At 50.8% G+C, this 21,816-nt stretch overlaps 1 protein-coding gene across 1 annotated transcript in view; it reads right to left on the bottom strand.

The window, feature by feature from the left end:
* DLGAP2 (DLG associated protein 2) overlaps positions 1-21,816 on the bottom strand; it is a 459,183-nt gene that overhangs the window by 59,234 nt on the left and 378,133 nt on the right. Inside the window, exon 7 of the mRNA XM_040242864.1 lies at positions 16,048-16,259. Coding sequence (XP_040098798.1) covers positions 16,048-16,259 — 212 coding nt within the window. The remainder of the gene's footprint in view (positions 1-16,047; positions 16,260-21,816) is intronic.

The raw sequence follows: 21,816 nt of genomic DNA, 5'->3' as shown, positions 1-21,816 counted from the left end.
GGATCCTCAGCGTTTTCTTCCTGGCAGTTTCTCTAAAAACAGAGGCTGCCCTGAATCGACACCTCGATCTGGGGAGAATTAACACCGTGGCAACACTGCAGTCTCCGTCAAAGTTTCTCTCTCCATTTGTGTTGGTCTGATTGTGTGGAGCAGCACCTGCAGTCCTCAGGCAGCCAGGCTGCGTGCACCCATGCATAAGCCCCGCACACACAGTGAATTCAGAGGCGCGCATCCTAACCGTGGCCGTGCTCTGCGGCAGGGCTGGCTCTGCAGGGCTCCCGCCCGGTGCGCCCTGTGGTCATGCTGGGTTCAGATGAGGCCTTTGTTCCGTTTGGCTCACCCGCCCCAGTTCTTCAGTGGTTGTTTGTTTAGAGACCTCACTGCTGAGAGGCAGAGGCCGGCTCCCCCCGCAGCACCACGCACCTCACCTGTGTGCTTTCTCAGACCCCCTGGAGCAGGGAAAGGGCTCACCACCCACCCTCTGCCGATGAGACACCGCCCCTGTTCCTGGGGTGAAGGCCCCTGTCACGGAGCAGATCCATGCTACAGGAAGTGTGGCCGCCCCTCCTCATTCCCAGGTTTGCAAGGCCACGTGCCAGCCCGGGGGTGTCAGCCAGGGGTGTGTGCACGGGGGGCTGGCAGGGACCAGCTCCACTAAGCAGCTCTGAGGGAGGTCTTTCCTGCTGCGAGACCCTCCCGTGTTTTCTCATACGTGTCCTTTCTGCTATTAAAAGAGTCCATTGTTGGCTTCAGGGCCCTCTAAGCCCACTGAGCGATGATGAAGCTGTGCCTCCTGGATGCCAAGTTCTCCCAGCAGCAGCTGACGCCACATCCGGACTGTCACAGATGATAGCATCTGCGAGGGACACCAGGGTCCCCCCGGCTCCACCAAAAGACAGCAAGCACATACGCTTCAATAGGATTCAACTTCCCGATCCGGTGTCTTTCCAAACATCCTCTTTTTTTTCCCATTCAAACTAACTTATAGTTCAACTTCTGAATTGTATTTTGAGGAGAAAGTGGCGATACTGCACACAGGATTATGGGCTAGATTCCACTGTAAGGAGAGCAGAGAGATTAAAACATCAGAAAGAATGATGAGTATTAAGGAAAAGCTCCAATTATTTATCTTCCATGTTATGACACTCTGTCAACATCAATGGAAATAAATGTATCATGAAAAAAATCTGCTCTCGTTACAAAGTGATGTGCCTGTAAGCCTTCAGAGATTAAAGCAATGGCTGTAAACACGAACATGAAAAATTTAAAATGAGGGACACATTTCATACAAACATGCATATTTATATATACTACACAATACAGGATACATTGAAAATGCGTATTATTAAGTAGTAGAGGATGTTCAGCCAGTTTAAAAACAGTCTGGGAGCTCTCCAGAAGGTCACACGTGATATTGCCAAGAGACCCGGCAGCTCGCCCCCCAGGTACGGGACAAATGAAGGTAACTGTCCATGGAGAGACGTGTGCAAGATTCTTCATAAGAGCCCGGAAGTGGAAACAAACATCGATGAGGTGCGGGAGAAGTTACCGGTGCAGCAGCCACACGATGGAGTACTACCCAGCTGTAACAGCAGGGGAGGCTGACGCTGGCCACAGTGCAGAGGAACTTTAGAGACACGCCGGGCGGGAGAAGCCGACGCGGAGGCACGAGCTGCAGGACTGCACGTCCACGACACGTCTGGAACCGGCCAGCCGGGGAGACAGAAAGCACACGGGGCGGCTGCTGGGTGGGGGTGGGGGGAGCGGGGCGGCTCCTCAGCGGGAAGCCACGTCCTGACGTGGATCACAAGGACCTGTGAATACACAAGCCACTGAGCTGTACACGTCAAGGGGATGGACTGCATGGTCTGTAAATTATATCCTAGTCAAGGGGTTAGGAATCAGGTGTGGAAAGAAACATGTTTAGTTTTCTGTTACTTGTCAACTGAAGTGTGATGATTCAGGAGGGGTTTTCAGAAGCCAGCGGAGGCCCCGTCACCGGCTCACGGTGCATCCAGGGTCCCTGGCCTCCCTGGGTGGGGGAGGCCCTGAGGCCGTGGAGTGAGCACTCATGCAACTCCCACCAAACGCAGCCATCGTCCTCGCGTCCTGCAAAGCCCCTGTGCGTCTCTGGGGTCTCATTTCATGACGGCGCGCTCACCTTCCTGAGGGGTGACCCCGGGCCCAAAGGTCCCCATGCAGGTGGTACAGACTCCGCACAAAGATCGCTCCCTCCGGAGGGTGCGTGTGTTACTTCAGTGCTGCACACACGTTTTCAAAGCCTGCGGTGCATCATCGCAGCTGTGCGATAGACTAGCGGCTCAGATGAGCACGACGCAGAGCAGCGGCGTGTCCCAGAGCGGAGCTGCCATCACAGCCTTGGCCTCCGAGTCACAACAGGGCCGCGCTCTGTTCCCTCCCGGAGGTGAGAGACGCCAGGTGCCCAGAAGGGGTGGTGGCGGGCACAGAAGAGAGCCTAGCGCTGGGCCTCAGGTACGAGAGGAATCGTCTTACCCAGAGGCGGTGTTTTAGGCAACCAGGAGGGAGAGTTCCTGAAGCCAACACAGAGTTCGGGCTGCTCCCTCCAGGTGGTCAGAGCCGAGCACTGGGAGACCCTCCTGGGGTCGCCTGCCCTGGGGGTCTTGGACAGGAGACTCCTGGGGTCATCTGCCCTCCGAGTTGTGGACAGGAGGCTCCTGGTGTTGCCTGCCTTCCGGGTCATGGACGGGAGACTCCTGGCGTCGCCTGCCTTCTGGGTCGTGGACGGGAGGCTCCTGGCGTCGCCTGCCTTCTGGGTCGTGGACGGGAGGCTCCTGGCATCGCCTGCCTTCCGGGTGGTGGACGGGAGACTCCTGGCTTCGCCTGCCTTCCGGGTCGTGGACGGGAGACTCCTGGCGTCGCCTGCCTTCCGGGTCGTGGACAGGAGGCTCCTGGCATCGCCTGCCTTCTGGGTCGTGGACGGGAGGCTCCTGGGGTCACCTGCTGTCTGGGTCATGGACAGGAGACTCCTGGGGTTGCCTGCTGTCTGGGTCGTGGACGGGAGGCTCCTGGGGTCGCCTGCCCTGTGGGTCGTGGATGGGAGACTCTGGGCTTCAGACATGGCTGTCCTCCTCCAGGTGGTCACAGAGCTTCTCTGGTCCCTGCAGAGGGATGGCTGAGGGTGGGGAGAGCAGGGCTTTGAGGCTGGGAGACTCCAGTCTGGTGTTGGGGATTCCCGTCCCCCTCCTCCCTGGTGTGTGGCTGAGCGAGTCTGTGAGGTGGCCGCCCCACCTGCCCCTCTGATGACGGCCAGCACAGCCCGCTTGCTCACTCCAGGTCGAGCAGGAGTCCAGGGAGGCCTGGGATGGTGCGGCCTCAGGGCCACCCCTGCTGGCCCGTGCACGCTGCGGCACCAAGACAGCGGCCACCGCAGTGTGCACATCCTGGCATGGAGCGAGTACCCTGCGGAGGCGTCGGCCACGCTGGGCCGCACCGGGTGAGGGCTGCGCTCAGGGACGGCCAAGACCGTCTCTGGCGCTCGTCCTGCTGCCTGAGGGCCTTCCACTGCGGTTGGTCTCCACTCCTTTCTCTATGTCTGAGATGGGTTTTTAAGAAAGCACGGAGCCTTTCTCTTTACTAAAATTTCTGACACTTGCTGGTTTATATTAAAAGTTAGTGTCAGGGAGACAGGAAAACACCCACTGAAGGTTTCCCAAGAGCTCCCAGCATCACAGTGCCCCGCTGGTTCCTGGACCACACACCCCAGGCAGATTCACGCGGGCGGCGGTGGCGGCTCCAGATCTGAATTTCAATAAACATCCGAGGCGCTTCTGTGGCAGCTGGTCTCTGGACCCCCGACACTTAGAGGAACGCAGGTCTACTGGGGCAGCGTGTGAGGGCACCCCACGGAGGGACCCTTCAGAGAACCTGCATTTGTATCCACTTCATCCACAAACAGCAACAAACACACTTGTGAAAAGTCTTCCTGAGGGTCTTGGAGACTGGATTTGTGTCTGCATCAGGGCTGGCCCCAGGGTGACCACACTGGGAAGCAAACGCTGAGCTCTGAGCACACCAGGGTCTGCTGGACTCAGGTGCTCTGTCCAGGGAACATGCCGGATGGCCTGTGCCCAAGGCGGCCCTACCCTACACGGCCTGGGCACTGAGCTGGGGGGCGTGAGCACGGGATCCATGATGTTGGGGTGTGCAGGCGCAGATGCGGAAACGGGACACGCAGTCCAGGGGTGGGGGCAGCAGGGACGGAGGGCTTCTTGCGAAGGAGACTAGAGTTTGACCACTTGTGCTGGAGCTCGTCAAATACTCACCGGCCAAACAGTGAATGGCAGTGCCCTGCCTGGAGAACTCTGAGGGAACACGCAGCCTGACTTTGTTGCTGTTCAGTCCCTTAGTTGTGTCCATCTCTTTGCAACCCCACTGGCTGTAGCCCGCCAGGCTCCTCTGTCCACGGGATTCTCCAGGCAAGAATACTGGAGGGGGTAGCCATGCCCTCCTCCAGGGGATCTTCCTGACCCAGGGATTGACCCCGAGTCTCCTGCATGAACAGGCTGGTTCTTGACTGCTGAGCCACTTGGGAACCACTTAGAACTGTCCTGATCCTTCCTGGGCCTGGTCCCGGAGACACAGGCACAGGACGTGTGCCTTTTCAGTCCTGTCCTGTGCGCCCATCTGAGGGCGGCGGAACCAGACCAGATCCGTGACGTGACGCTCACACTCAGGCCAGTGTCTGGCTGGACCCTCAGGCCAGGGCATCAGGGGCCAGGGTCCCTCAGGCCTGCCCCTTCTGGGAGGGGCTCTCGGGGTCCATCTGAGGGGGTGTGTGTTCCAGTGACCAGCCTTCTGAGCCCCCAGTCGCACGTGTTAAGAAGAGGCCTAACAAGCAGGGCACAGCCAGCACTGCTGGTGGGTTAACCAGCCTGGTGGCCAACAGGCAACCAGAGGTGCAGCAAGGGGATGATCCATCAGCATGGCAACCGGTACGCCACCGCCAACCACCTCGGTACCTACGCACCTGCTGTTCACTGAGCTACACACACTGCTGGGCGCCACTGGGCCGGCACAGAGCTGACACACGTACTCGGCGGTGTGTACGCAGCACCCTCTGGGGGCAGAGTCTGCACACAAAGGACAGCAGTAAACACTAAATTCCTCCAGGTCGTGGAGGTCAAAGAAAAATTCAGTCTACATACAGTGACTCTTTCATCAAACCGGCGACAAAAGGAAGTGAGAAAATGCGGATTTTGCAGAGAACGGAAAACGCAGAGAGTCCATGAGTGACAGGCGAGACCAGCCACTGAGGAAGCTGCCTGCTCCGGGGAGGGGGCCAGAGTGCAGCCCCTGCCTCTTCTGGACCGTCCAGCACGGGGACGGCCGGGACGGCTCCTTCCTCCGGAAGCCCTGCCGCTCCCCACGTGGCTGAGACCCTGGCCACTCCCCCAGCCTCTCCTGCCCGTCCGTGGGCCCTGCCGTCGGAATCAGGAAGGCGGGGTACCACAGCAGCGCTGGTCCCCTGGGGGCGCTCGCTGTCCTCTGGTGCCCCGCTCCCCGACCCCGCAGAGGCAGAGAGCAGGCATTCCCGTGCCCGGCCGCCGGGACCATGGGGTGACCCCTCTCAGCAACTGTGTGCCACCTGCCCCTGCTGGCCTCGGCGTCGTCGCCACGCCTGCACTCCTCACAGCAGCCACTCACTGCACGCCACCCCAGCCCTGCTTGAGTCACAGCCTTGGGGGTCCCACTCTGTCCCTAGGATGTCTGCCTCCAGGCCACTTTTCTCAACCCACATACCATCACTAAGGCGGCCCTGGTGACTCCCCCGGGCCTCCTGACGGACACCTGATGGTGTCCACCCAGTTGGATCAACCTTTCTAGAACAGGAATCTGCTAGCTGACTTGAATTTCTTCAGTGGTTCTCTATGGCTTTCAGGAATAGCTTTTAAGACAATTATTAGCGTAACAAGGGAGATGCCTGGGACACAAGGTTATAGTAAAAATCATCACTAACAATCTGTACTCTTGCTTGGAAAATCCCAGTGGGCTGCTGTCTATGGGGCCGTACAGAGTCGGACATGACTGAAGCGACTTAGCAGCAGCAGCAACAATCCCACAGGATGAAAGTGAAAGTCACTCAGTCTAGTCCGACCCTTTGTGACGCTATGGACTGTAGCCCACCAGGCTCCTCCGTCCATGGGATTCTTCAGGCAAGAATACTGGAGTGGGTTGCCATTTCTTCTCCAGGGCATCTTCTTGACCCAAGGATTGAACCCAGGGCTCCCACATTGCAGGCAGACTCTTTACAGACTGAGCAAGCAGGGAGGCCAACCCCACAGAACGGCTCCAGTTAAAGTTTCCTTAAGAGCAATTCCATCCATCAAACATCATTAAGCACCAACTCTATCAGGAAAATGGGGGTGAGTTCTACGCTCTCGAGAGACTTAGTATGAAGTCTGGAGAGTGAGACTAACAGGGAACCAGGTAAACTCCTGGGCCAACATATGAAGAACATGTTCTGTTCTGCTGGCAACAGCCACTCAGTTCTGTGTTTTCCCCATTAGTACCAGAAATTAAAAACCACTGCGGCAGATAAATGTTTGTTTCCATTCTTCTCACTCCATTGTATTTTCTGACTGCTGATTTTATAGGTTAAATGTTTGACTACCTACCACTGTATAAAATAAGAGGTACATGCTATTACTACTTAAGAAGAGTTTTTTTTTTTTTTAACTATTGCCATATCTAATGATAAATGCTGACTTTAACATCTATTTGAATAGTCACCATAGCCATGAAATTAAAAGACGCTTACTCCTTGGAAGAAAAGTTATGACCGACCTAGATAGCATATTCAAAAGCAGAGACATTACTTTGCCAACAAAGGTCCGTCTAGTCAAGGCTATGGTTTTTCCTGTGGTCATGTAGGGATGTGAGAGTTGGACTGTGAAGAAGGCTGAGCGCCGAAGAATTGATGCTTTTGAATGGTGGTGTTGGAGAAGACTCCTGAGAGTCCCTTGGACTGCAAGGAGATCCAACCAGTCCATCCTAAAGGAGATCAGCCCTGGGTGTTCTTTGGAAGGAATGATGCTAAAGCTGAAACTCCAGTACTTTGGCCACCTCATGCGAAGAGTTGACTCACTGGAAGAGACTCTGATGCTGGGAGGGATTGGGGGCAGGAGGATAGGGGACGACAGAGGATGAGATGGTTGGATGGCATCACGGACTCGATGGACGTGAGTCTGAGTGAACTCCAGGAGATGGTGATGGACAGGGAGGCCTGGCATGCTGTGATTCATGGGGTCGCAAAGAGTCGGACACAACTGAGCGACTGAACTGAACTGAACTGATACAAATGTAGGAATCAATTGACAGTAAAATTTACCATCCTGCTGTGATTGGAGATAATCACTAAACGCACCTCCGTCTGAAATGAAAATAACCGTAACTGTACCACGAAACACATCATAAGTGGAGTCCCCGTCAGCTAACAGTGTTAGCTGAAGAGCCACGGCATGACCACTCCCAGGATAATAAAAAGAAATGAGTGAACACTGTCATCTGAGGAGGCGATAATGTAATCAGGAAGTAGAGAAAGACACAGAAGATGGAAAAGAAGAGTTAGGACACCGAATGTGCAGGAGAGTGACAGACAGAGGACTCTCGGTATGGGAGCTCTGCGGTAGCCAGAAGTCATCCGGTACTGGGAGGGGTCTGGCCCCGGGAGGGGGTCGGTGCTGGAAGAGCCGTTCACTGTCTGGTCCAGGAGTGCGGAGGCTCCTCCCCAAGTACACGTGATGGTGTTGGACTTGGAAGCGATTTCAGAGAGGGTCCAGGCTAGTAACCCTCAAATGCTCACCCCTTTTGCACCATCAAGGAAGAGGCTCCCTGGTGATAACACCAAGCCCCGACTACCGCCAGGGACACAGGCCTCTCCCCGAGCATCACCTACTGTATGTCTCACGTAAAATGAGCCCTGGAGACACAAAATATGGCAGTACTACTGGGAATAAGCTCCATTTTATGGCTTTAAAATCCACATAAAATTATAATTCCACTTGAAGCTGAAACGTCTAATAAAGTCACTGAGCATAAATTTATTACTGTAGTAACTTTACAACACAAGGATAATTTGTTTTAAATATGGTATTATTATTGAAGAAAACAGTACTTATAGGTTACAAGGAGGCTTAGAAGACAATAAAACTGATTTTCAACATCTTCTCTTATTTTAACACTAACATATGCTTTTGGAAAAATTTCAGAAAATATTTAAAAGAAAATGAAATTCAGCCAGAAGTCCACCACTCAGAGATAACCATGACTAATGCTTTCACATATTCATTTTCCATTGCTATGTCTGTTGGCTCATTTCATGGATCAACTTGACTAGGCTGTGGGACCCAGCAATTTGGTCAAGAGTAGTCTAGACAGCCAAACCAGTCAATCCTAAAGGACATCAGTCCTGAATATTCATTGGAAAGACTGGTGCTGAAACTGAAGCTCCAATACTTTGGCCACCCGATGCTATGAACTGATTCACCAGAAAAGATTGAAGGCAGGAGGAGAAGGGGATGACAGAGGATGAGATGGTTGGATGGCATCACTGACTCGATGGATATGAATTTGAGCAAGCTTCAGGAGTTGGTGATGGACCGGGAGGCCTGGTGTACTGCAGTCCATGGGGTAGCAAGGAGTTGGATGCAACTGAGCTACTGACCTGAACTCAGCTGAGTCTAGACAGCACTGTGAAGGCATTTTTCAGATGTGCCTGCTTTAGCAGCTCAGTCCTGTTGGACTCTTTGTGACCCCATGGACCATAACCTGCCAGGCTCCTCTGCCCATGGGATTTCCCAGGCAAGAATACTGGAGTGGGTAGCCATTCTCTTCTCCAGGGGATCTTCCTGGACTAGGGATTCAACTCACATGTCTTGCATTGGCAATCATATTCTTTGCCACTGAGCCACCAGGGAAGCCCAGGGATTTTAGATGTGATTAATATTTAAATTTTTAGACACCAAGAAAGCAGAGTGCCCTCCATTATATGGGTGGACCTCATCTAATCAGTTGAAGGTCTTAGGAAAAAAGATTGGCCTCCTTGGGGAAGAAAAACTGTGCCTTCAGACTGTCTTCAGCCTCCAGCCACAACCGCAGGTCTTCCCTGGGACCCCAGCCTGCCAGCCTGCCCTGCAGAGTTAGAATCTGCCAGCCTGCACAATCATGACAGCCAGTTTCTTACAGTTAATCCCTGTCTATCTTTCTCTTTCACACACACACACACACACACACACACACACACACACACACCCTGTGTTTCTGGAGAACTCTGACTAACACACCACATAGATTCAGTGGCTTAAATCAACACTCAAGGATTAGCTTGCATTAGAGCTGTAGGTCATAGTCTGGGCCACAGTGACCAGGCTCTCTGCTCACAGTATCACAGATGGACACTAAGGTGCCAGCCAAACTGAGCTCTCATTTGAGGCTTGAACTTGTCTACAAAACAGAAGCAGACTCACAGACTGAGAGAATGAACTTATGGTTACCAGCAGGAAGGATGGGGAGAAGAGGTAATCAGGGGCTTTGGGATGGACGTGTACACACTGTTATACTTTTAAATGGATAGCCAACTAGGACCTACTGTACAGCACAGGGAACTCTGCTCAGTGTTATGTGGAAGCCTTGACGGGTGGGGAGTCTGGGGGCGAATGGGCACCGATATATGTGGGGCTGAGTCTCTTTGCTGTGCTCCCGAAACAGTTGCGACATTGGTAACTGGCTATACTCCAATACAAAATAAAAAGTTAAAAAAAGAATGAACATAAGTTTTTATATATATTTGCCAAATTTTGCAATAAAAGAGATTTTTAAAAACATCTTTATCTCAATAAATTATTTCAAAAGCAATTTGGTTCATCAAATCTCACTTTCTTTGTAAAGATGATTCCTGTCATTGAAAATTAACCGATTAGTTTCACTTGCCTGGTTAGTGCCCTGGCAGTCTGTACTTTCATTCATTTATCTACTTGATACCTTATTTACACACCCAGTCCTAGCACAAACTTACTTTTTGGAGGAATAAAGAAACAAATTCATTTATTAAGTACAATACACCAAGGAAGGCAATGGTTTTAATAGAATAACTCATCTTTACTACCTTTAGGAAAGTTGCATAAATCACTGCTGCTTTAGGTTTACTATTAGGCTTAATGTTGTTTAATTTTGCCCTCAGATCTTTCAGATTCACCTCTTTTTGCTCTAATCTCTTTATTCAGTGCACTGTCTGGAGACAGTTGGGGCTTTGACAGCCGTCGGCTTCTGTTTAGTTAACAGAAAGTCTTGTCTGACTTCTCCTCAGTGTTTGGCTGATCACTCGTGCCATCCATCGCTGTTAGATATCTGAAAACCACAGATGTAAAGAGAGTGACTCGCATTTAAAGAGTGATGGCTTTCAGCACTCTTCATTGTCCGAGGGTGACAGCTCTCCATCCTTTATGCAATCAGATCTGTTGGTTTGCCAGGAGATGAACTGGGTACTGTCCTCAGCGCTGTGGGGGGACACGCGTGTCACGGCTGGGTGAGCAGGAGAGAAAGCGCACAAAAGCAGCTGGCTGTAGACCGAGGGGATGCGTGTGCAGCTGTGAGGGCGGTCAGGAACGACCTGACTTGCGGGAGGGGATTCGAGAGCTCCTACGATGAGAAGAGGGAAAATGTTGGGAAGAAAGGACAGTATATTACCTTTACCTCTAAGTCGAGTTCCCTGCCCAAAGGGCTGGAAAGGAAAGATGGTCAGTATTAAACGCTTTACATACTCATTACAGAAATTTGAAAAAGTAATTAAAATGGAGAAAAATAGCTAATAGTGGCTGTCTCTATCCTCAAACATTGATCTTTTCTTCACTTTTGAAAGATACTCTCTCTAAGTCTCAAATTCTGGGTTCACAGGTTTTTCTTTTAATACTGTAAAGATGTCACTCATTGTCTCCTGGCTTGACTAGTTTACGACAAAGCCCCTGCGAGAAGGTTTTGCTCCTCCGTATGTAATGTCCTCTATTTTTCTCCAGCTTTCTTTAAGGTTTTCTCTTTACTCTCGGTTTCTGGTGGTGTGAATACGTGTGTATTTGCCTGGGGTTTTGGTGGTTTGTTTGGGGTACTTGTCTTTCTTCAGATTTTCTAGATTCCTCAATCTGTGATTTGCCATCCGTCACCATTTTCAGAACTCTTGGGCGTTACATCTTCAAATGCTTCTTCCATGGACCGTTCACCTTCTCTTTTTCTCCTGGGGTCCAGTTCCTTGGACAATTTGACGTTTGCCCACAGCTCCTGAATGCTCGTTTCTGCTTCTGTTTCCTACATTTGTGTGTGTGTGGTGACCCCTGTGGACTGTCTTCAAGTTCCCCGACCACCACGTGGTTGTGCCACATCTGCTGATGAGCTCAGCACCTAAACCTCTGCTTCTAACACCGTGGTTTTCACCTGCAGCGTGTCTGCCTCCCTCTTTCTTATACTTTCTCTCTCTGCCAATTTCGCTTCGGTGTCTTTGAGTACTCCACGTTTTCCCTCCGATCTTTCACGGCATTAATCCATTATTTTACAGTTCTCTCTGATGGTTGTCATCAGTCAGCTCTAAATCTTCTCTTGGCTGCTCCGTCTCTTGAGAGTGGGTTTTACTTCCTTTTATTACATCTTTTAAGTTCTGACGTTTCTGAATAGATGGCACGTTTGCATAAATGAAGGTCGACATCATATACAAAAAGAGGCATATTGAGATGTCCTGTCCATCCCTGTTACACCTACTTCCTCCTTGCTCCTTAGATGTAAGCATTTTTATTAGCTTCTTATTTATTCTTCTATTGTCTTGTTACGTAATATAATCTGACATGCGTTTTAGTCTTGTTTTCCCCATTTTATCATATAAAAGTGGCAGCATCGGGTCTTCCCCGGTGGCTCAGTGGAGGAACCCACCTGACAAGGCAAGACACAGGTTCAGCCCCACAGGCCCAGGACAGGTGAGCCCGGGAGCTGCACCAGCTGAGCCCAGGGGCCACGACTCCTGAAGCCCGCACCCCTGGAGCCTGCGCTCCCCGACAAGAGAAGCCCGAGCACCGTGCCGAAGGGCAGCCGCTGCTCTCCACAGCGAGGAAGGAGTCCATGCGGCAGCAAAGACGCGGCAGCCAAAAAACACACAAACCAATTTAAAAAGGAGAGAACCTGTAATTACAATAAACATAAACAGATTCTCAGTCTCTCGTGTTTTGCTAAAACGTGGCAGCTATATAATAATGTCCTGTACTTTGCTTTTTAAAGTTGATGTAATCTGGATTGCTCCACAATTGGCACACAGAAGTGTTCCTCATTTTTATAGCTGCCTAATACTCTAGTATATCCTATTAATAATATTCTACTATTTCAATCCTTGCATATTTCTATTGTTCAGTCAGTCCTATCATTGTGGACTCTGGGTTACTGTAACTTTTGCTATTACTGAAGGTGTAACAGTGAAGAGCATCTTACCTGTTGCTCTTACAGGTGAACCCACCTGTGGGACCAGATCCCTGCTGGCAGGCATGTGGGCAGCTGACGGCTTCCTACAGCGATGCACATGAGCTAGTGAGCACCGCTGCATTTCTGCACCTTTACACTCAGAACGGGAGTTTAGATTCTTAGTTTTCAGTGGAATGCTGAAGCTCTTCTAGACTTTCAGTCACTGACGAGGTATGTGGACGTTTTCTCTGGCCTCTGCCCGATTATATGGCCACAGTGCTCATCTCTTCCTGACTGAACTGCAAGGTGTCTCTTGGTGTTAGGAATGTGAGCATGTGTCACCTGTATCATGGGCCATTTCCCCAGGTTTTCATCATTGTCTTACTTTGGTGACAGTACTTTTAGTTTGTTCATTTGTTGGCCTTTACCATGAATATGGTTTTAGTTTTATGAATTAACATATGTCAATATTTTGTAGTCTCTCACTGTGGAATAAGGTTGAGATATGCCTTCTCCAACTCAAGGCTGTAAAATATTCACATATGCAGACTCATGTACATATATATGCATGTACACACACCCACCTGTATATACACATGTATACATATACACACACTGTACATACACATGTAGACATATACACACACCTGTATATAGTCACACACACCAACATGATTCTTATGTTTATATCTGTAACCCGCCTGAGTTTATCTTTACATATGAAGTAACTCATATGTAACATAAGGTCTCCTTTCTCTGCAAATTTAAAAATGCTACCTTCTTGAGAGAATGACTCAGAGATGTTCAAAATTATTAGAGATTTGACTTCTCAATTCAACTTAGCAGAAAAAGACCCTAAAATTAAATTAGTTGGTCTACCTTTCATAATAATAAAAAGTGAACTCTCCAGATATTAATACCTAAGCTAATTTAAAACCTAGTAAATTGGATTCAATACCATCTTGAAATTTACATTTCATTTAAAATAGCTCTCAGTGGCATCTGCCTGTGGGCAGGGTCTGACCCACAGAGAGACAGAGTTTGTCCTTGATCAATCAACACAACTCTTGAGAATTCTGGGCAGTAAGACAAGTGTGACAAGTCTTTGCTTGTTTGTTTTTGCTTCATTTTTCTTTCCAGAGTGAAAAGACTTTCTGTCACCTTGCACTATTTACAGAACACTGCAAGGAGAGAGTGAGAATCCCTGCACGTGTAATAAGGAAGCACGGTCAGTTATTAATGGGACGCCTGGCTGCCTTCTTGGTGTAACAGCAGGAAGACAAGACACTGCTCAACAGAACCACTGTTCCCAGAGGTCAAACAGCCTTCACAGAAGGGGGGTTACATTATGTGGCTCAAAAGGGCTGATGACAGGTAGCCCCAGACCCTTGCAGGTCTCAGCCAGGCAGATCAAAGCAGGCTTGCTGGGCAAGTCCATCACACAGGAGAGTTTATGTGAGGCAGGAGGCGCGTAAAACTCCCAGGGGTCAGCATGCCCATATGATAGTTTAACCGTAAGAACATCAATCCATCCTCAATCCACCCAATTAGAACTAAAGTATAATTACCAGGCTATTTCTGGCTATTTTATCTGCCTTCTTGAATGCCATTATTAACATCAATAGAATTAACTGTGCATACCAAGAGGAGAATAAAAACCTGAAGGAGGTCAGCAGACGCTAATTCTTATGTTTATCATTTAAATCTTAATCCGCTCCCGCTGGTGAAGTTCTGCGGTGCTGGAGGGAAACACACCCGGGGAGCTGCTAAATCCCAGACTTTCTGCTCAGGGCCATGTTTTAAACCCAACTTTGGAACCACATTCTCCTTTCTCAAGAAAGCACGTGGTCCCTGGCACACGCTCCTGCTGTTCAGGTGAAGTAGTTTCCCTGAACGTGGGATTGCAATAACGATTTTCATTCAAACCCCTGGTCCCTTATGTGGCCAAGGCACCTCATCCCTTTGAGTCAGGGTTTTGTTCCATAACGTGGGCACAGTTTTAACCTCTCTGGGGAAAGAGCTGAGCTTTTGTGAGTCATTTAAGATGAAAATAAATGAAATGATATTGAAACCTATAAAATCTCAAGATATGCTAAGATCCTAGCAGGCAATAACAACAACTTAATTGATGTACCTCCCAGTAACATATTTTCAAGAGAAATTTTGTATCTTAACACAAGGAGCAACTTGCTATGGGAGTTTCATGGACTTTGCGAATCCGCGGAGTCATCCTACCAGGCATGGCACTGTCTGGACACGGCACCACCCGCTCCATGTCACGTATCCACTGCAGTGTCAGATTTGGGGGAAAAGAATAACCTGCACACATAGAAGGAGAATAGCACGTGCCCCGGGAACAGCGCTGACCTGCCGCTTCACCCCCTTGTCGAACCTCCACACCAGAGAAGCCACAGCTCGTGGTGGAAAAAGCAGGTGCTTCTTTGAATGTGAATCCAGACTTAGCTGGAAGGATCGGAAACACACAACAGTCTGACAGCTAAGAACTGCAGTCGTGTTTTCATCGTTCAGATGAATAGCCAAGTTCCTAGTTTCCTCTGTTTATATTTTGGAAATTAGTTAAATTTATCAGCAGTGTATCTTAGCACACACCCCTGTGTTCATTGCAGCACGCGTCACAGTAGCCAAGACCTGGACTCATCCTGTCTGTCCATGCAGAGGTGAGTGGACAAAGACGATGAGGTACAGACATGCAATGGAACATTTCTCAGCCATAAAAAAGAATGGAATGATGCCATCTGAGCAACATGGATGGACCTGGAGATTATCATCCTGTGCAAAGTCAGGCAGAAAGAGAAAGACAAACGCCATATGATATCACTTGTATGTGGAATCTAAAATAACCCAAATGAACTTATCTATGAAACAGAAACAGACTTACAGACACAGAACAGACTTGTGGTTGCCAGGAGGGGTGGGGCTGGGGATGGACTGCAGATACAAACTACGACAGACAGGCTGGATAAACAAACGCACAGGAAACTATACCCAACCTCCTGGGATAAACCCTAATGGAAAAGACTTTAGACAAAGAATGGATGTATGTGTGTAAATCACTTTGCTATACAGCACAGATTGGCACAACGTTGTAAATCAACTATATTTCAATTTAAAAAACCCCACAGTGTATCTTTGGACAAATATACAAAGCATATTCTATGATGTTTATAAAACGAATCCAGTTCCTGTTCTTACCTTGCAAAAACTTTGCTGCCTACATACGCACCTGTAAAATTACAGTAAACAGAAAACTCCCCACTGTGACTGTCTCACACACAGGAACTCCTGATAAATAGCTGCAATGATCTGAGAAGACACGGATGGGTCACTGGCTATGACCGGTGCTCAGGTATTAACACCTGACTTAGAAATCACCCTAGTATATTTCCTTAGTTACTATGCAGTAATGTAACCAAAGGTCTGAAAGGTTTTTTAAAGAGGACTTTAAATTGATGGCCACTGAGCCCAATATTTTCAATCCTGGGCTTTTTCTGGATTGGCCGCTGGCTCGTGTGAGGAAAGCCCTGGGCTGGGGCGGGGGAGGTGTGGGGGGCTTACGTTTGGAGGTCTCCCAGCGGCCTCGGTCCGATGGACGTGAGCAGGGGCTCCGGCCGGAGGGCCAGCCTGGGGGGCGTCTTGGGGCTGGAGTCCGAGTCCCCGCTGTCCTCGTCGCCCATGGCTTTGATGTAGCTCCCGCTCCTCATCCTCCTGCAGGGGATTTCGTCGTCTCTGCCCCCCGTGGGGCGCCCTCCCCACTCGTCCTGGGGCACCTGAGGAGAGCACACAGGGCGTCAGGGCCCCAGCTGCCTCCCGGGGACGCGGCCCCCGAAGACACGGCCCGTCACCGACACTCAGCACCGAACGTCACACGCTTCTTCAGGGTCCGTCACTCGAGTCCCAAAAGGACGTTCACGCATAAGCATTGCTTTTCCTCCTGTTATAAAAGTGACAAACGTTATGGGAAAAGTGAGAAAATGTTAGAAAAGTAGAATGAGGAGAAAACGTAGTCTCAGCACCTGGAAAAAGCACTGCTAACGCTTGGATTTATTTCCTTGTGGTGAGAAAGCAACTGAACCTTGAGAAAACCGGACAGGAGAGGTGGTCTCCAGTGTGGAGAGGAAGAGAGAAGAGGGGAAGAAGGCAGCCAGAGGAGGAGGCCCTGAGGCCTGTGAGAGCCGACACAGGGCGGGAACCCCGGGCTGGGTCGTGGCCCCCCTGTGCGCCGGGGCACGCCTGGACCTGAGTCCCGGCACTCAGACCGTGTGCTGTCGGCGGCGCGCGTGCAGGCTGCCCTGTGGGCAGGAAGGAGCAGACCCGCCCCGCAGGAAACCCGAGGTCCTCGCAGAGCACACACATCACAGGGCGTCTCCACCAGGGGCGCCCAGGGCAGAGCGGTCCCTTCACGCTCCACCAGCCGTGATGCTGACAAAAACCGGAACCGCACCAGGCAGCGGCCGAGTGTAGAGGGCTGTGTGAGTCCACTCGCGCCGGCACCATCGCACAGAGCTCCGTAGTCCAAAGACCCAGGGCACATGCTCTCCACGCTGGAGGAGGGAATCTCCCACCCTGCTCTTCGTGGAGACGGGGCAATGCAGTTGCGTGTTGACAAAGTCTTCGTAGGTGGGGCTTGTCCTATGGTTAATGTTTAGAGACTTAAGTACACTCTCGCTGTGCTGTGCTTAGTCGTTCAGTCCTGTCTGACTCCTTGCGACCTCATGGACCCCCATGGAGCCTGCCAGGATCCTCTGTCCATGGGGATTCTCCAGGCAAGAATACGGGAGTGGGTTCATTGTAAAAGGAGTCTTGCCATCTTTCCACGTTTTGTAAAAAAATTTTTAAATTGAAGTTCAATTTATTTACAACCTTGTGTTAATTTCTGCTGTATAACAAAGTGATTCAGTTATATACACTGTTTTTCATATTCTTTTCCATTGTGGTTTATCACAGGATATTGAATACAGTTCCCCGTGCTATCCAGTAGGACCTGCTGTTTACCCACCCTGTATACACTAGTTTACATCTGCTAACCCCAAACCCCTAGTCCTCCCCACCCCTCCTGCCTGCCTTGGCAGTCTGTTTTCTGGGTCTGTGAGCTTGTTCTGTAGATGCGTTCATTTGTCATCTCTCTAGTTTTGATGGGGCCGTTCGTTACCGCTGCAGCCAGTGACATGCACGGCTGGCTGCGAGGGCAGAGTTTTCAGCTGAAAGCACTTTTTCTCCATCTTCCATCTTGCACACTGAAGCCCAGGGCAGGAATGGATGCCCCTTCTGGGGCCCCCACAAACACGCAGGGAGCAGGCACCCCTCAGTGAGGGTGGACGCGTAGGTACCGAGCCCCCCAGGCCCCATGGTGACGCTCCGCGGATCCTCTCTGCAGCCTGGGTGCGGAACCGGCCCCCACCCTGGGCCAGGCTGGGTCCATGAAAGACACGGAGACACACCAGCCTCACGTGGAAGAGGAGGGGGCTTCACAGGATGGAGACTCTGGGTCCTCCCAGGCTGACCCTCAGGGCGGTGCAGCCCAGGGACTCCCAGCCGCAGAACAGGGCTTGGGGGCAGCATATCCAGGCTCCCTACAGCCAGGTGCCGAGTGCCCATCTCTGACCCGGGGAGGGTCCAGACCTGGACAGGCGGGTGGGCACGAGACCACAGAGGGCAGCACAGAGCTGCCAGAGACAATGCGGAAAGAAGAAACTCTGGCAGCACAGCCACTGGGGAAACAGACACAGGTTTACAGGAGTGGGGGCACCGGGAGAGGAGATCAGGAGGAGCGAAGTCTGGGCTTCTCCGGGCATCCAGGCTCTCACCTCTCTCCTCGCGGGGGTCAGTTTCAGCAATCCCGACAAGCTGGAGGATGGACAAGGCTGTGGGACAGAGGCTGCCCCCCCGCCTCATGCCCAGCAGTAATGTGGGCCCACGTTTTATGCCACTAGTCGGAAAACTCGATCTGTGGGTGCCTCTGACCCAGCAATATCCCCAGACAACAGGATTCGTGCCAGGGACTGTGAACTGATCATTAGTGTCAAAGGAGGGAACTGATAATGTCTCATGGGGTGGCTGGAAATATCTACTAAGCCATGCCATGGATAATATGCACAAGAACAGACAGTTAGCCAAGGAGAGATGTCCATGAGGGAGGTCACTTTTTAGACTGTGGACACCTGTTTCTATACTGTAAAGGCAGATGTGTGTGCGTGTGCACGCATGTTCAGTGGTGTCCGATGTTCTGAGACCACATGGACTACCCACCAGGCTCCTCTGTCCATGGGACTTCCCAGGCAAGAAGACTGGAGTGGGTTGCCGTTTCCTCCTCCAGGGATCTTCCCGACCCAGGGACTGAACCGTGTCTCCTCTGCCTCCTGCACTGGCAGGGCGGTTCTTTACCGCTGAGCCAGCAGGGAGGCCCTCAGAGACAGAGATGCTGTATTACGCACAGAAACACAGCCGGAAGGACGCGCAGTGATCACTGGGAGACAGTGACGGTGGGCTTTTCAATGAGTTTTCTTTATATTTATATTTTCTAAATTTTTTACATGGACCATATATATATTAATAACTATTGTAATAAAAAGCAAACTTGTTTTTCTAATTTAAGAAAATTTAGTCCCAAATGAGAATACATTTCAGTAGGGGAGACAGGCATAAGATAAAGGGAATTATGGTTTAATTAGGGCAAAGAAGGACGTGTGAGGGCAAACAGGGAAGGAGCCAGAGGAAGCTGTCGACAGAGAGGAGGTGATCGGGGAAGGCTTCCTGGAGGTGAGGCTGGGGGCTCTAAGTCTTTGGGACTCGAGCAGCAGGCAGAAGAGAGTCTCACAGAGGCTCCAGCTCCCCCACCAGCACCCCGGAGAGGGGCTCGGCTGTGGGGCAGACGCTCCAAGGAGGCTGGTGGGAGGTGGATGGGGAGGAGCCAAGTGCCAGGGAAGACGCATTCCCACTGGCAGCTTATGGAATTTTTGTGAATCAAAAACATGTTTCTGTTAAAAAAAAAACAAAGTAAAGATTTTTTTTCCAGCAGCTTGTGAATTAACTAACAAATGAGATCAGCTTGCATATTTTTGTTTCTGATTGAAGCTGCCAATTTCGCAGTCTTTGACAGAAGAGATTTCAATACAGGAGAGTAAACCAGAGTCAAGAGTAGTTGCAACGCTGATTCCGAAGCATATGTCTGCAGACTGTAAAAAGAATGGGGGAGTGCCACAGAAATGCCACCATGCCTCAGTAAAGAATGCTTTCTTCAGTACATTACAGGGTCACAAACCTTCAGTGGCCGGCATGAGGGTGGCCAGGGTGGACCCCAAAACATCAAGTGCTTTCATGAAAGAATAAACTTCTTTTCATGGTATCCACAGCTTCAGCAAATCCATGTGTAATCTTTGCTGCATTTAGAGATAATTATTACTCTAATTTCCTACTTGCTTAGAGCACTGAGTGACATTTACAATTTCTGAATAGGCATCTTCTTAAGGTCGAGGTGAGTGTAGATTTCAGTATCTCCTGCTTATTGCTTGAAGAAGACTTCAGGCTGCAGATTAAAATGTTCTTTCTTCCTTTTAAGCAGCATGGCAAAGGTACAAGGGCTGGGGTTTTGTAATAATATTCTCTTCCAGGTGCTGAAACCAAGGAAGAAAATGCCATCAAACACTAGGTGTCCATGTGGGGACATGTCTTCTCCATTCAGTCCACAATTTTCTTGTTTTGTTTTAAATGCATGCCAGGCACATTTGCCCTGGGAATATAACAGAGCAAGACAGCTGGGCTTCCCAGTTCCAGGCTGTCACAGTGCAAGACCATGGGTCCGAGTGGGGCGCCCTCGAGGGCAGCCCGGACATCTGTCTGGGGCGGCTGTGATGCCACACACTGGGGGGATGTGGCCAGCACCCTGGGGGCCAAGAAGCAGGACACAACCCCACCCTCTGGAGGACCTGCTGCTGTCCTGTGTGACCCCACCCCCTGGAGGGCAAGCTCCTGTCCTATGCAATCCCAGCGTTTGCCTTCCCATCTATTACGACCCGAGCCTTGACTACAGCTCTTTTCCATATGTAAACCAAAGTGCTCTTGGTTTCCTTTGCGTGGTGTCACTGATGGAAGGAACTGTGGTGCGCTGCTCCACCTGGAGGGTCAGAGCAGCCTGCGGGCAGGCCTCTGAGACTCCCTCCTCGGGTCCAGATTAGAGGCAAGTCTTCACCCAGAAACAAGCTCCCGAATTCTCCACTTCCCTCTGGACACATCTGTCAGGGACCAAATAATTTTATATTAAGATTCATGTTCTTATTTTACAAGTGACCTTCCTTTTATTCCTCTGTTTTATTAGTGTTTGGAAGCTTTATACACGGACACGAGCCTGTGCACTTGAGCCTTGAACAACGCGGGAGATGGCGTGCCGCCCGTCCACGCAGCTAAAAGTCCGAGCCTAACGTGCAGTCAGCCTTCCATGTGCGGTTTAAAAAAACCATCCATCTTTACCAAACGGGCCTTTTCTGGTTTCTGCCTCAAGCACTTCAAAGGCCTCAGGCCTTGGGTGCTTCCGCATGGTCCGAAGTAAAGGCTGACTTCTGACCAAGAGCTGAGGGTGTGGGTCAGCTCTGAAACCGACTCCTCCACACCCCTTCTGGAGTGACGCCACCTCTGTCCAGACTCCCCTATCCCAGCACATGAGGGCAGGGCTGATGGGAGCGACAAGTGTCCAGCACGAGGACTGACCCAGGAGGCTGCGACCGTTCACTGCATCACCATCGGGTGCTGGTTTGGTCTCGGGCCTGTGACAGGCAGGCATTTGAGAAATGTTGCTGAAATAATTTCTTCATTGACGGATGTTGGGGTTTGAGCATTTGCCAGCCGTGAGCCTGGTAAATCTCTCAGCCTCATTGATTGCGTATGCATCAGACGCTGTGGTTAGATTTGAGAGAGTGTAAGAAAAGCCCTTGGGAAACCGTCAGTCACTACAGAAACGTGTGCTGTTGTGTGGGTGAGCATTCTACCTCACTCTCGTTCACCGGTTAAGAATGACAGGGCCTGAGTGTGACTGAATGCACGCAGTGGGAAGCCACATGGGAGCTGACTCGTGGGCTGGCATGCCCGCCACGCACGGCACAGAACCCACTGTATGAGCGACACTGGGAAAAGCAGTGTCGTAGGCGGTATTTCTGTGTGCACTCGAGCTGGGGGCCAGGGGACCTCACCAGCTTCATGAGTGACCCGGGGGCAGGCTGCTCACGACCCACGGCATTTGGAGCCCTTTCCCATGAAGGATGGAGGGGTGGGCTGGGTGCCTGGGGCTGGGACGCGCAGACCTTGGCAGGGGCTGGGTGTTTGAGGCAAGGCTGA

Source organism: Oryx dammah, unplaced genomic scaffold, assembly GCF_014754425.2.
Source record: "Oryx dammah isolate SB20612 unplaced genomic scaffold, SCBI_Odam_1.1 HiC_scaffold_7, whole genome shotgun sequence".
Taxonomy (NCBI): Eukaryota; Metazoa; Chordata; class Mammalia; order Artiodactyla; family Bovidae; genus Oryx; species Oryx dammah.
This window is presented reverse-complemented; position numbering and strand designations above follow the sequence as displayed.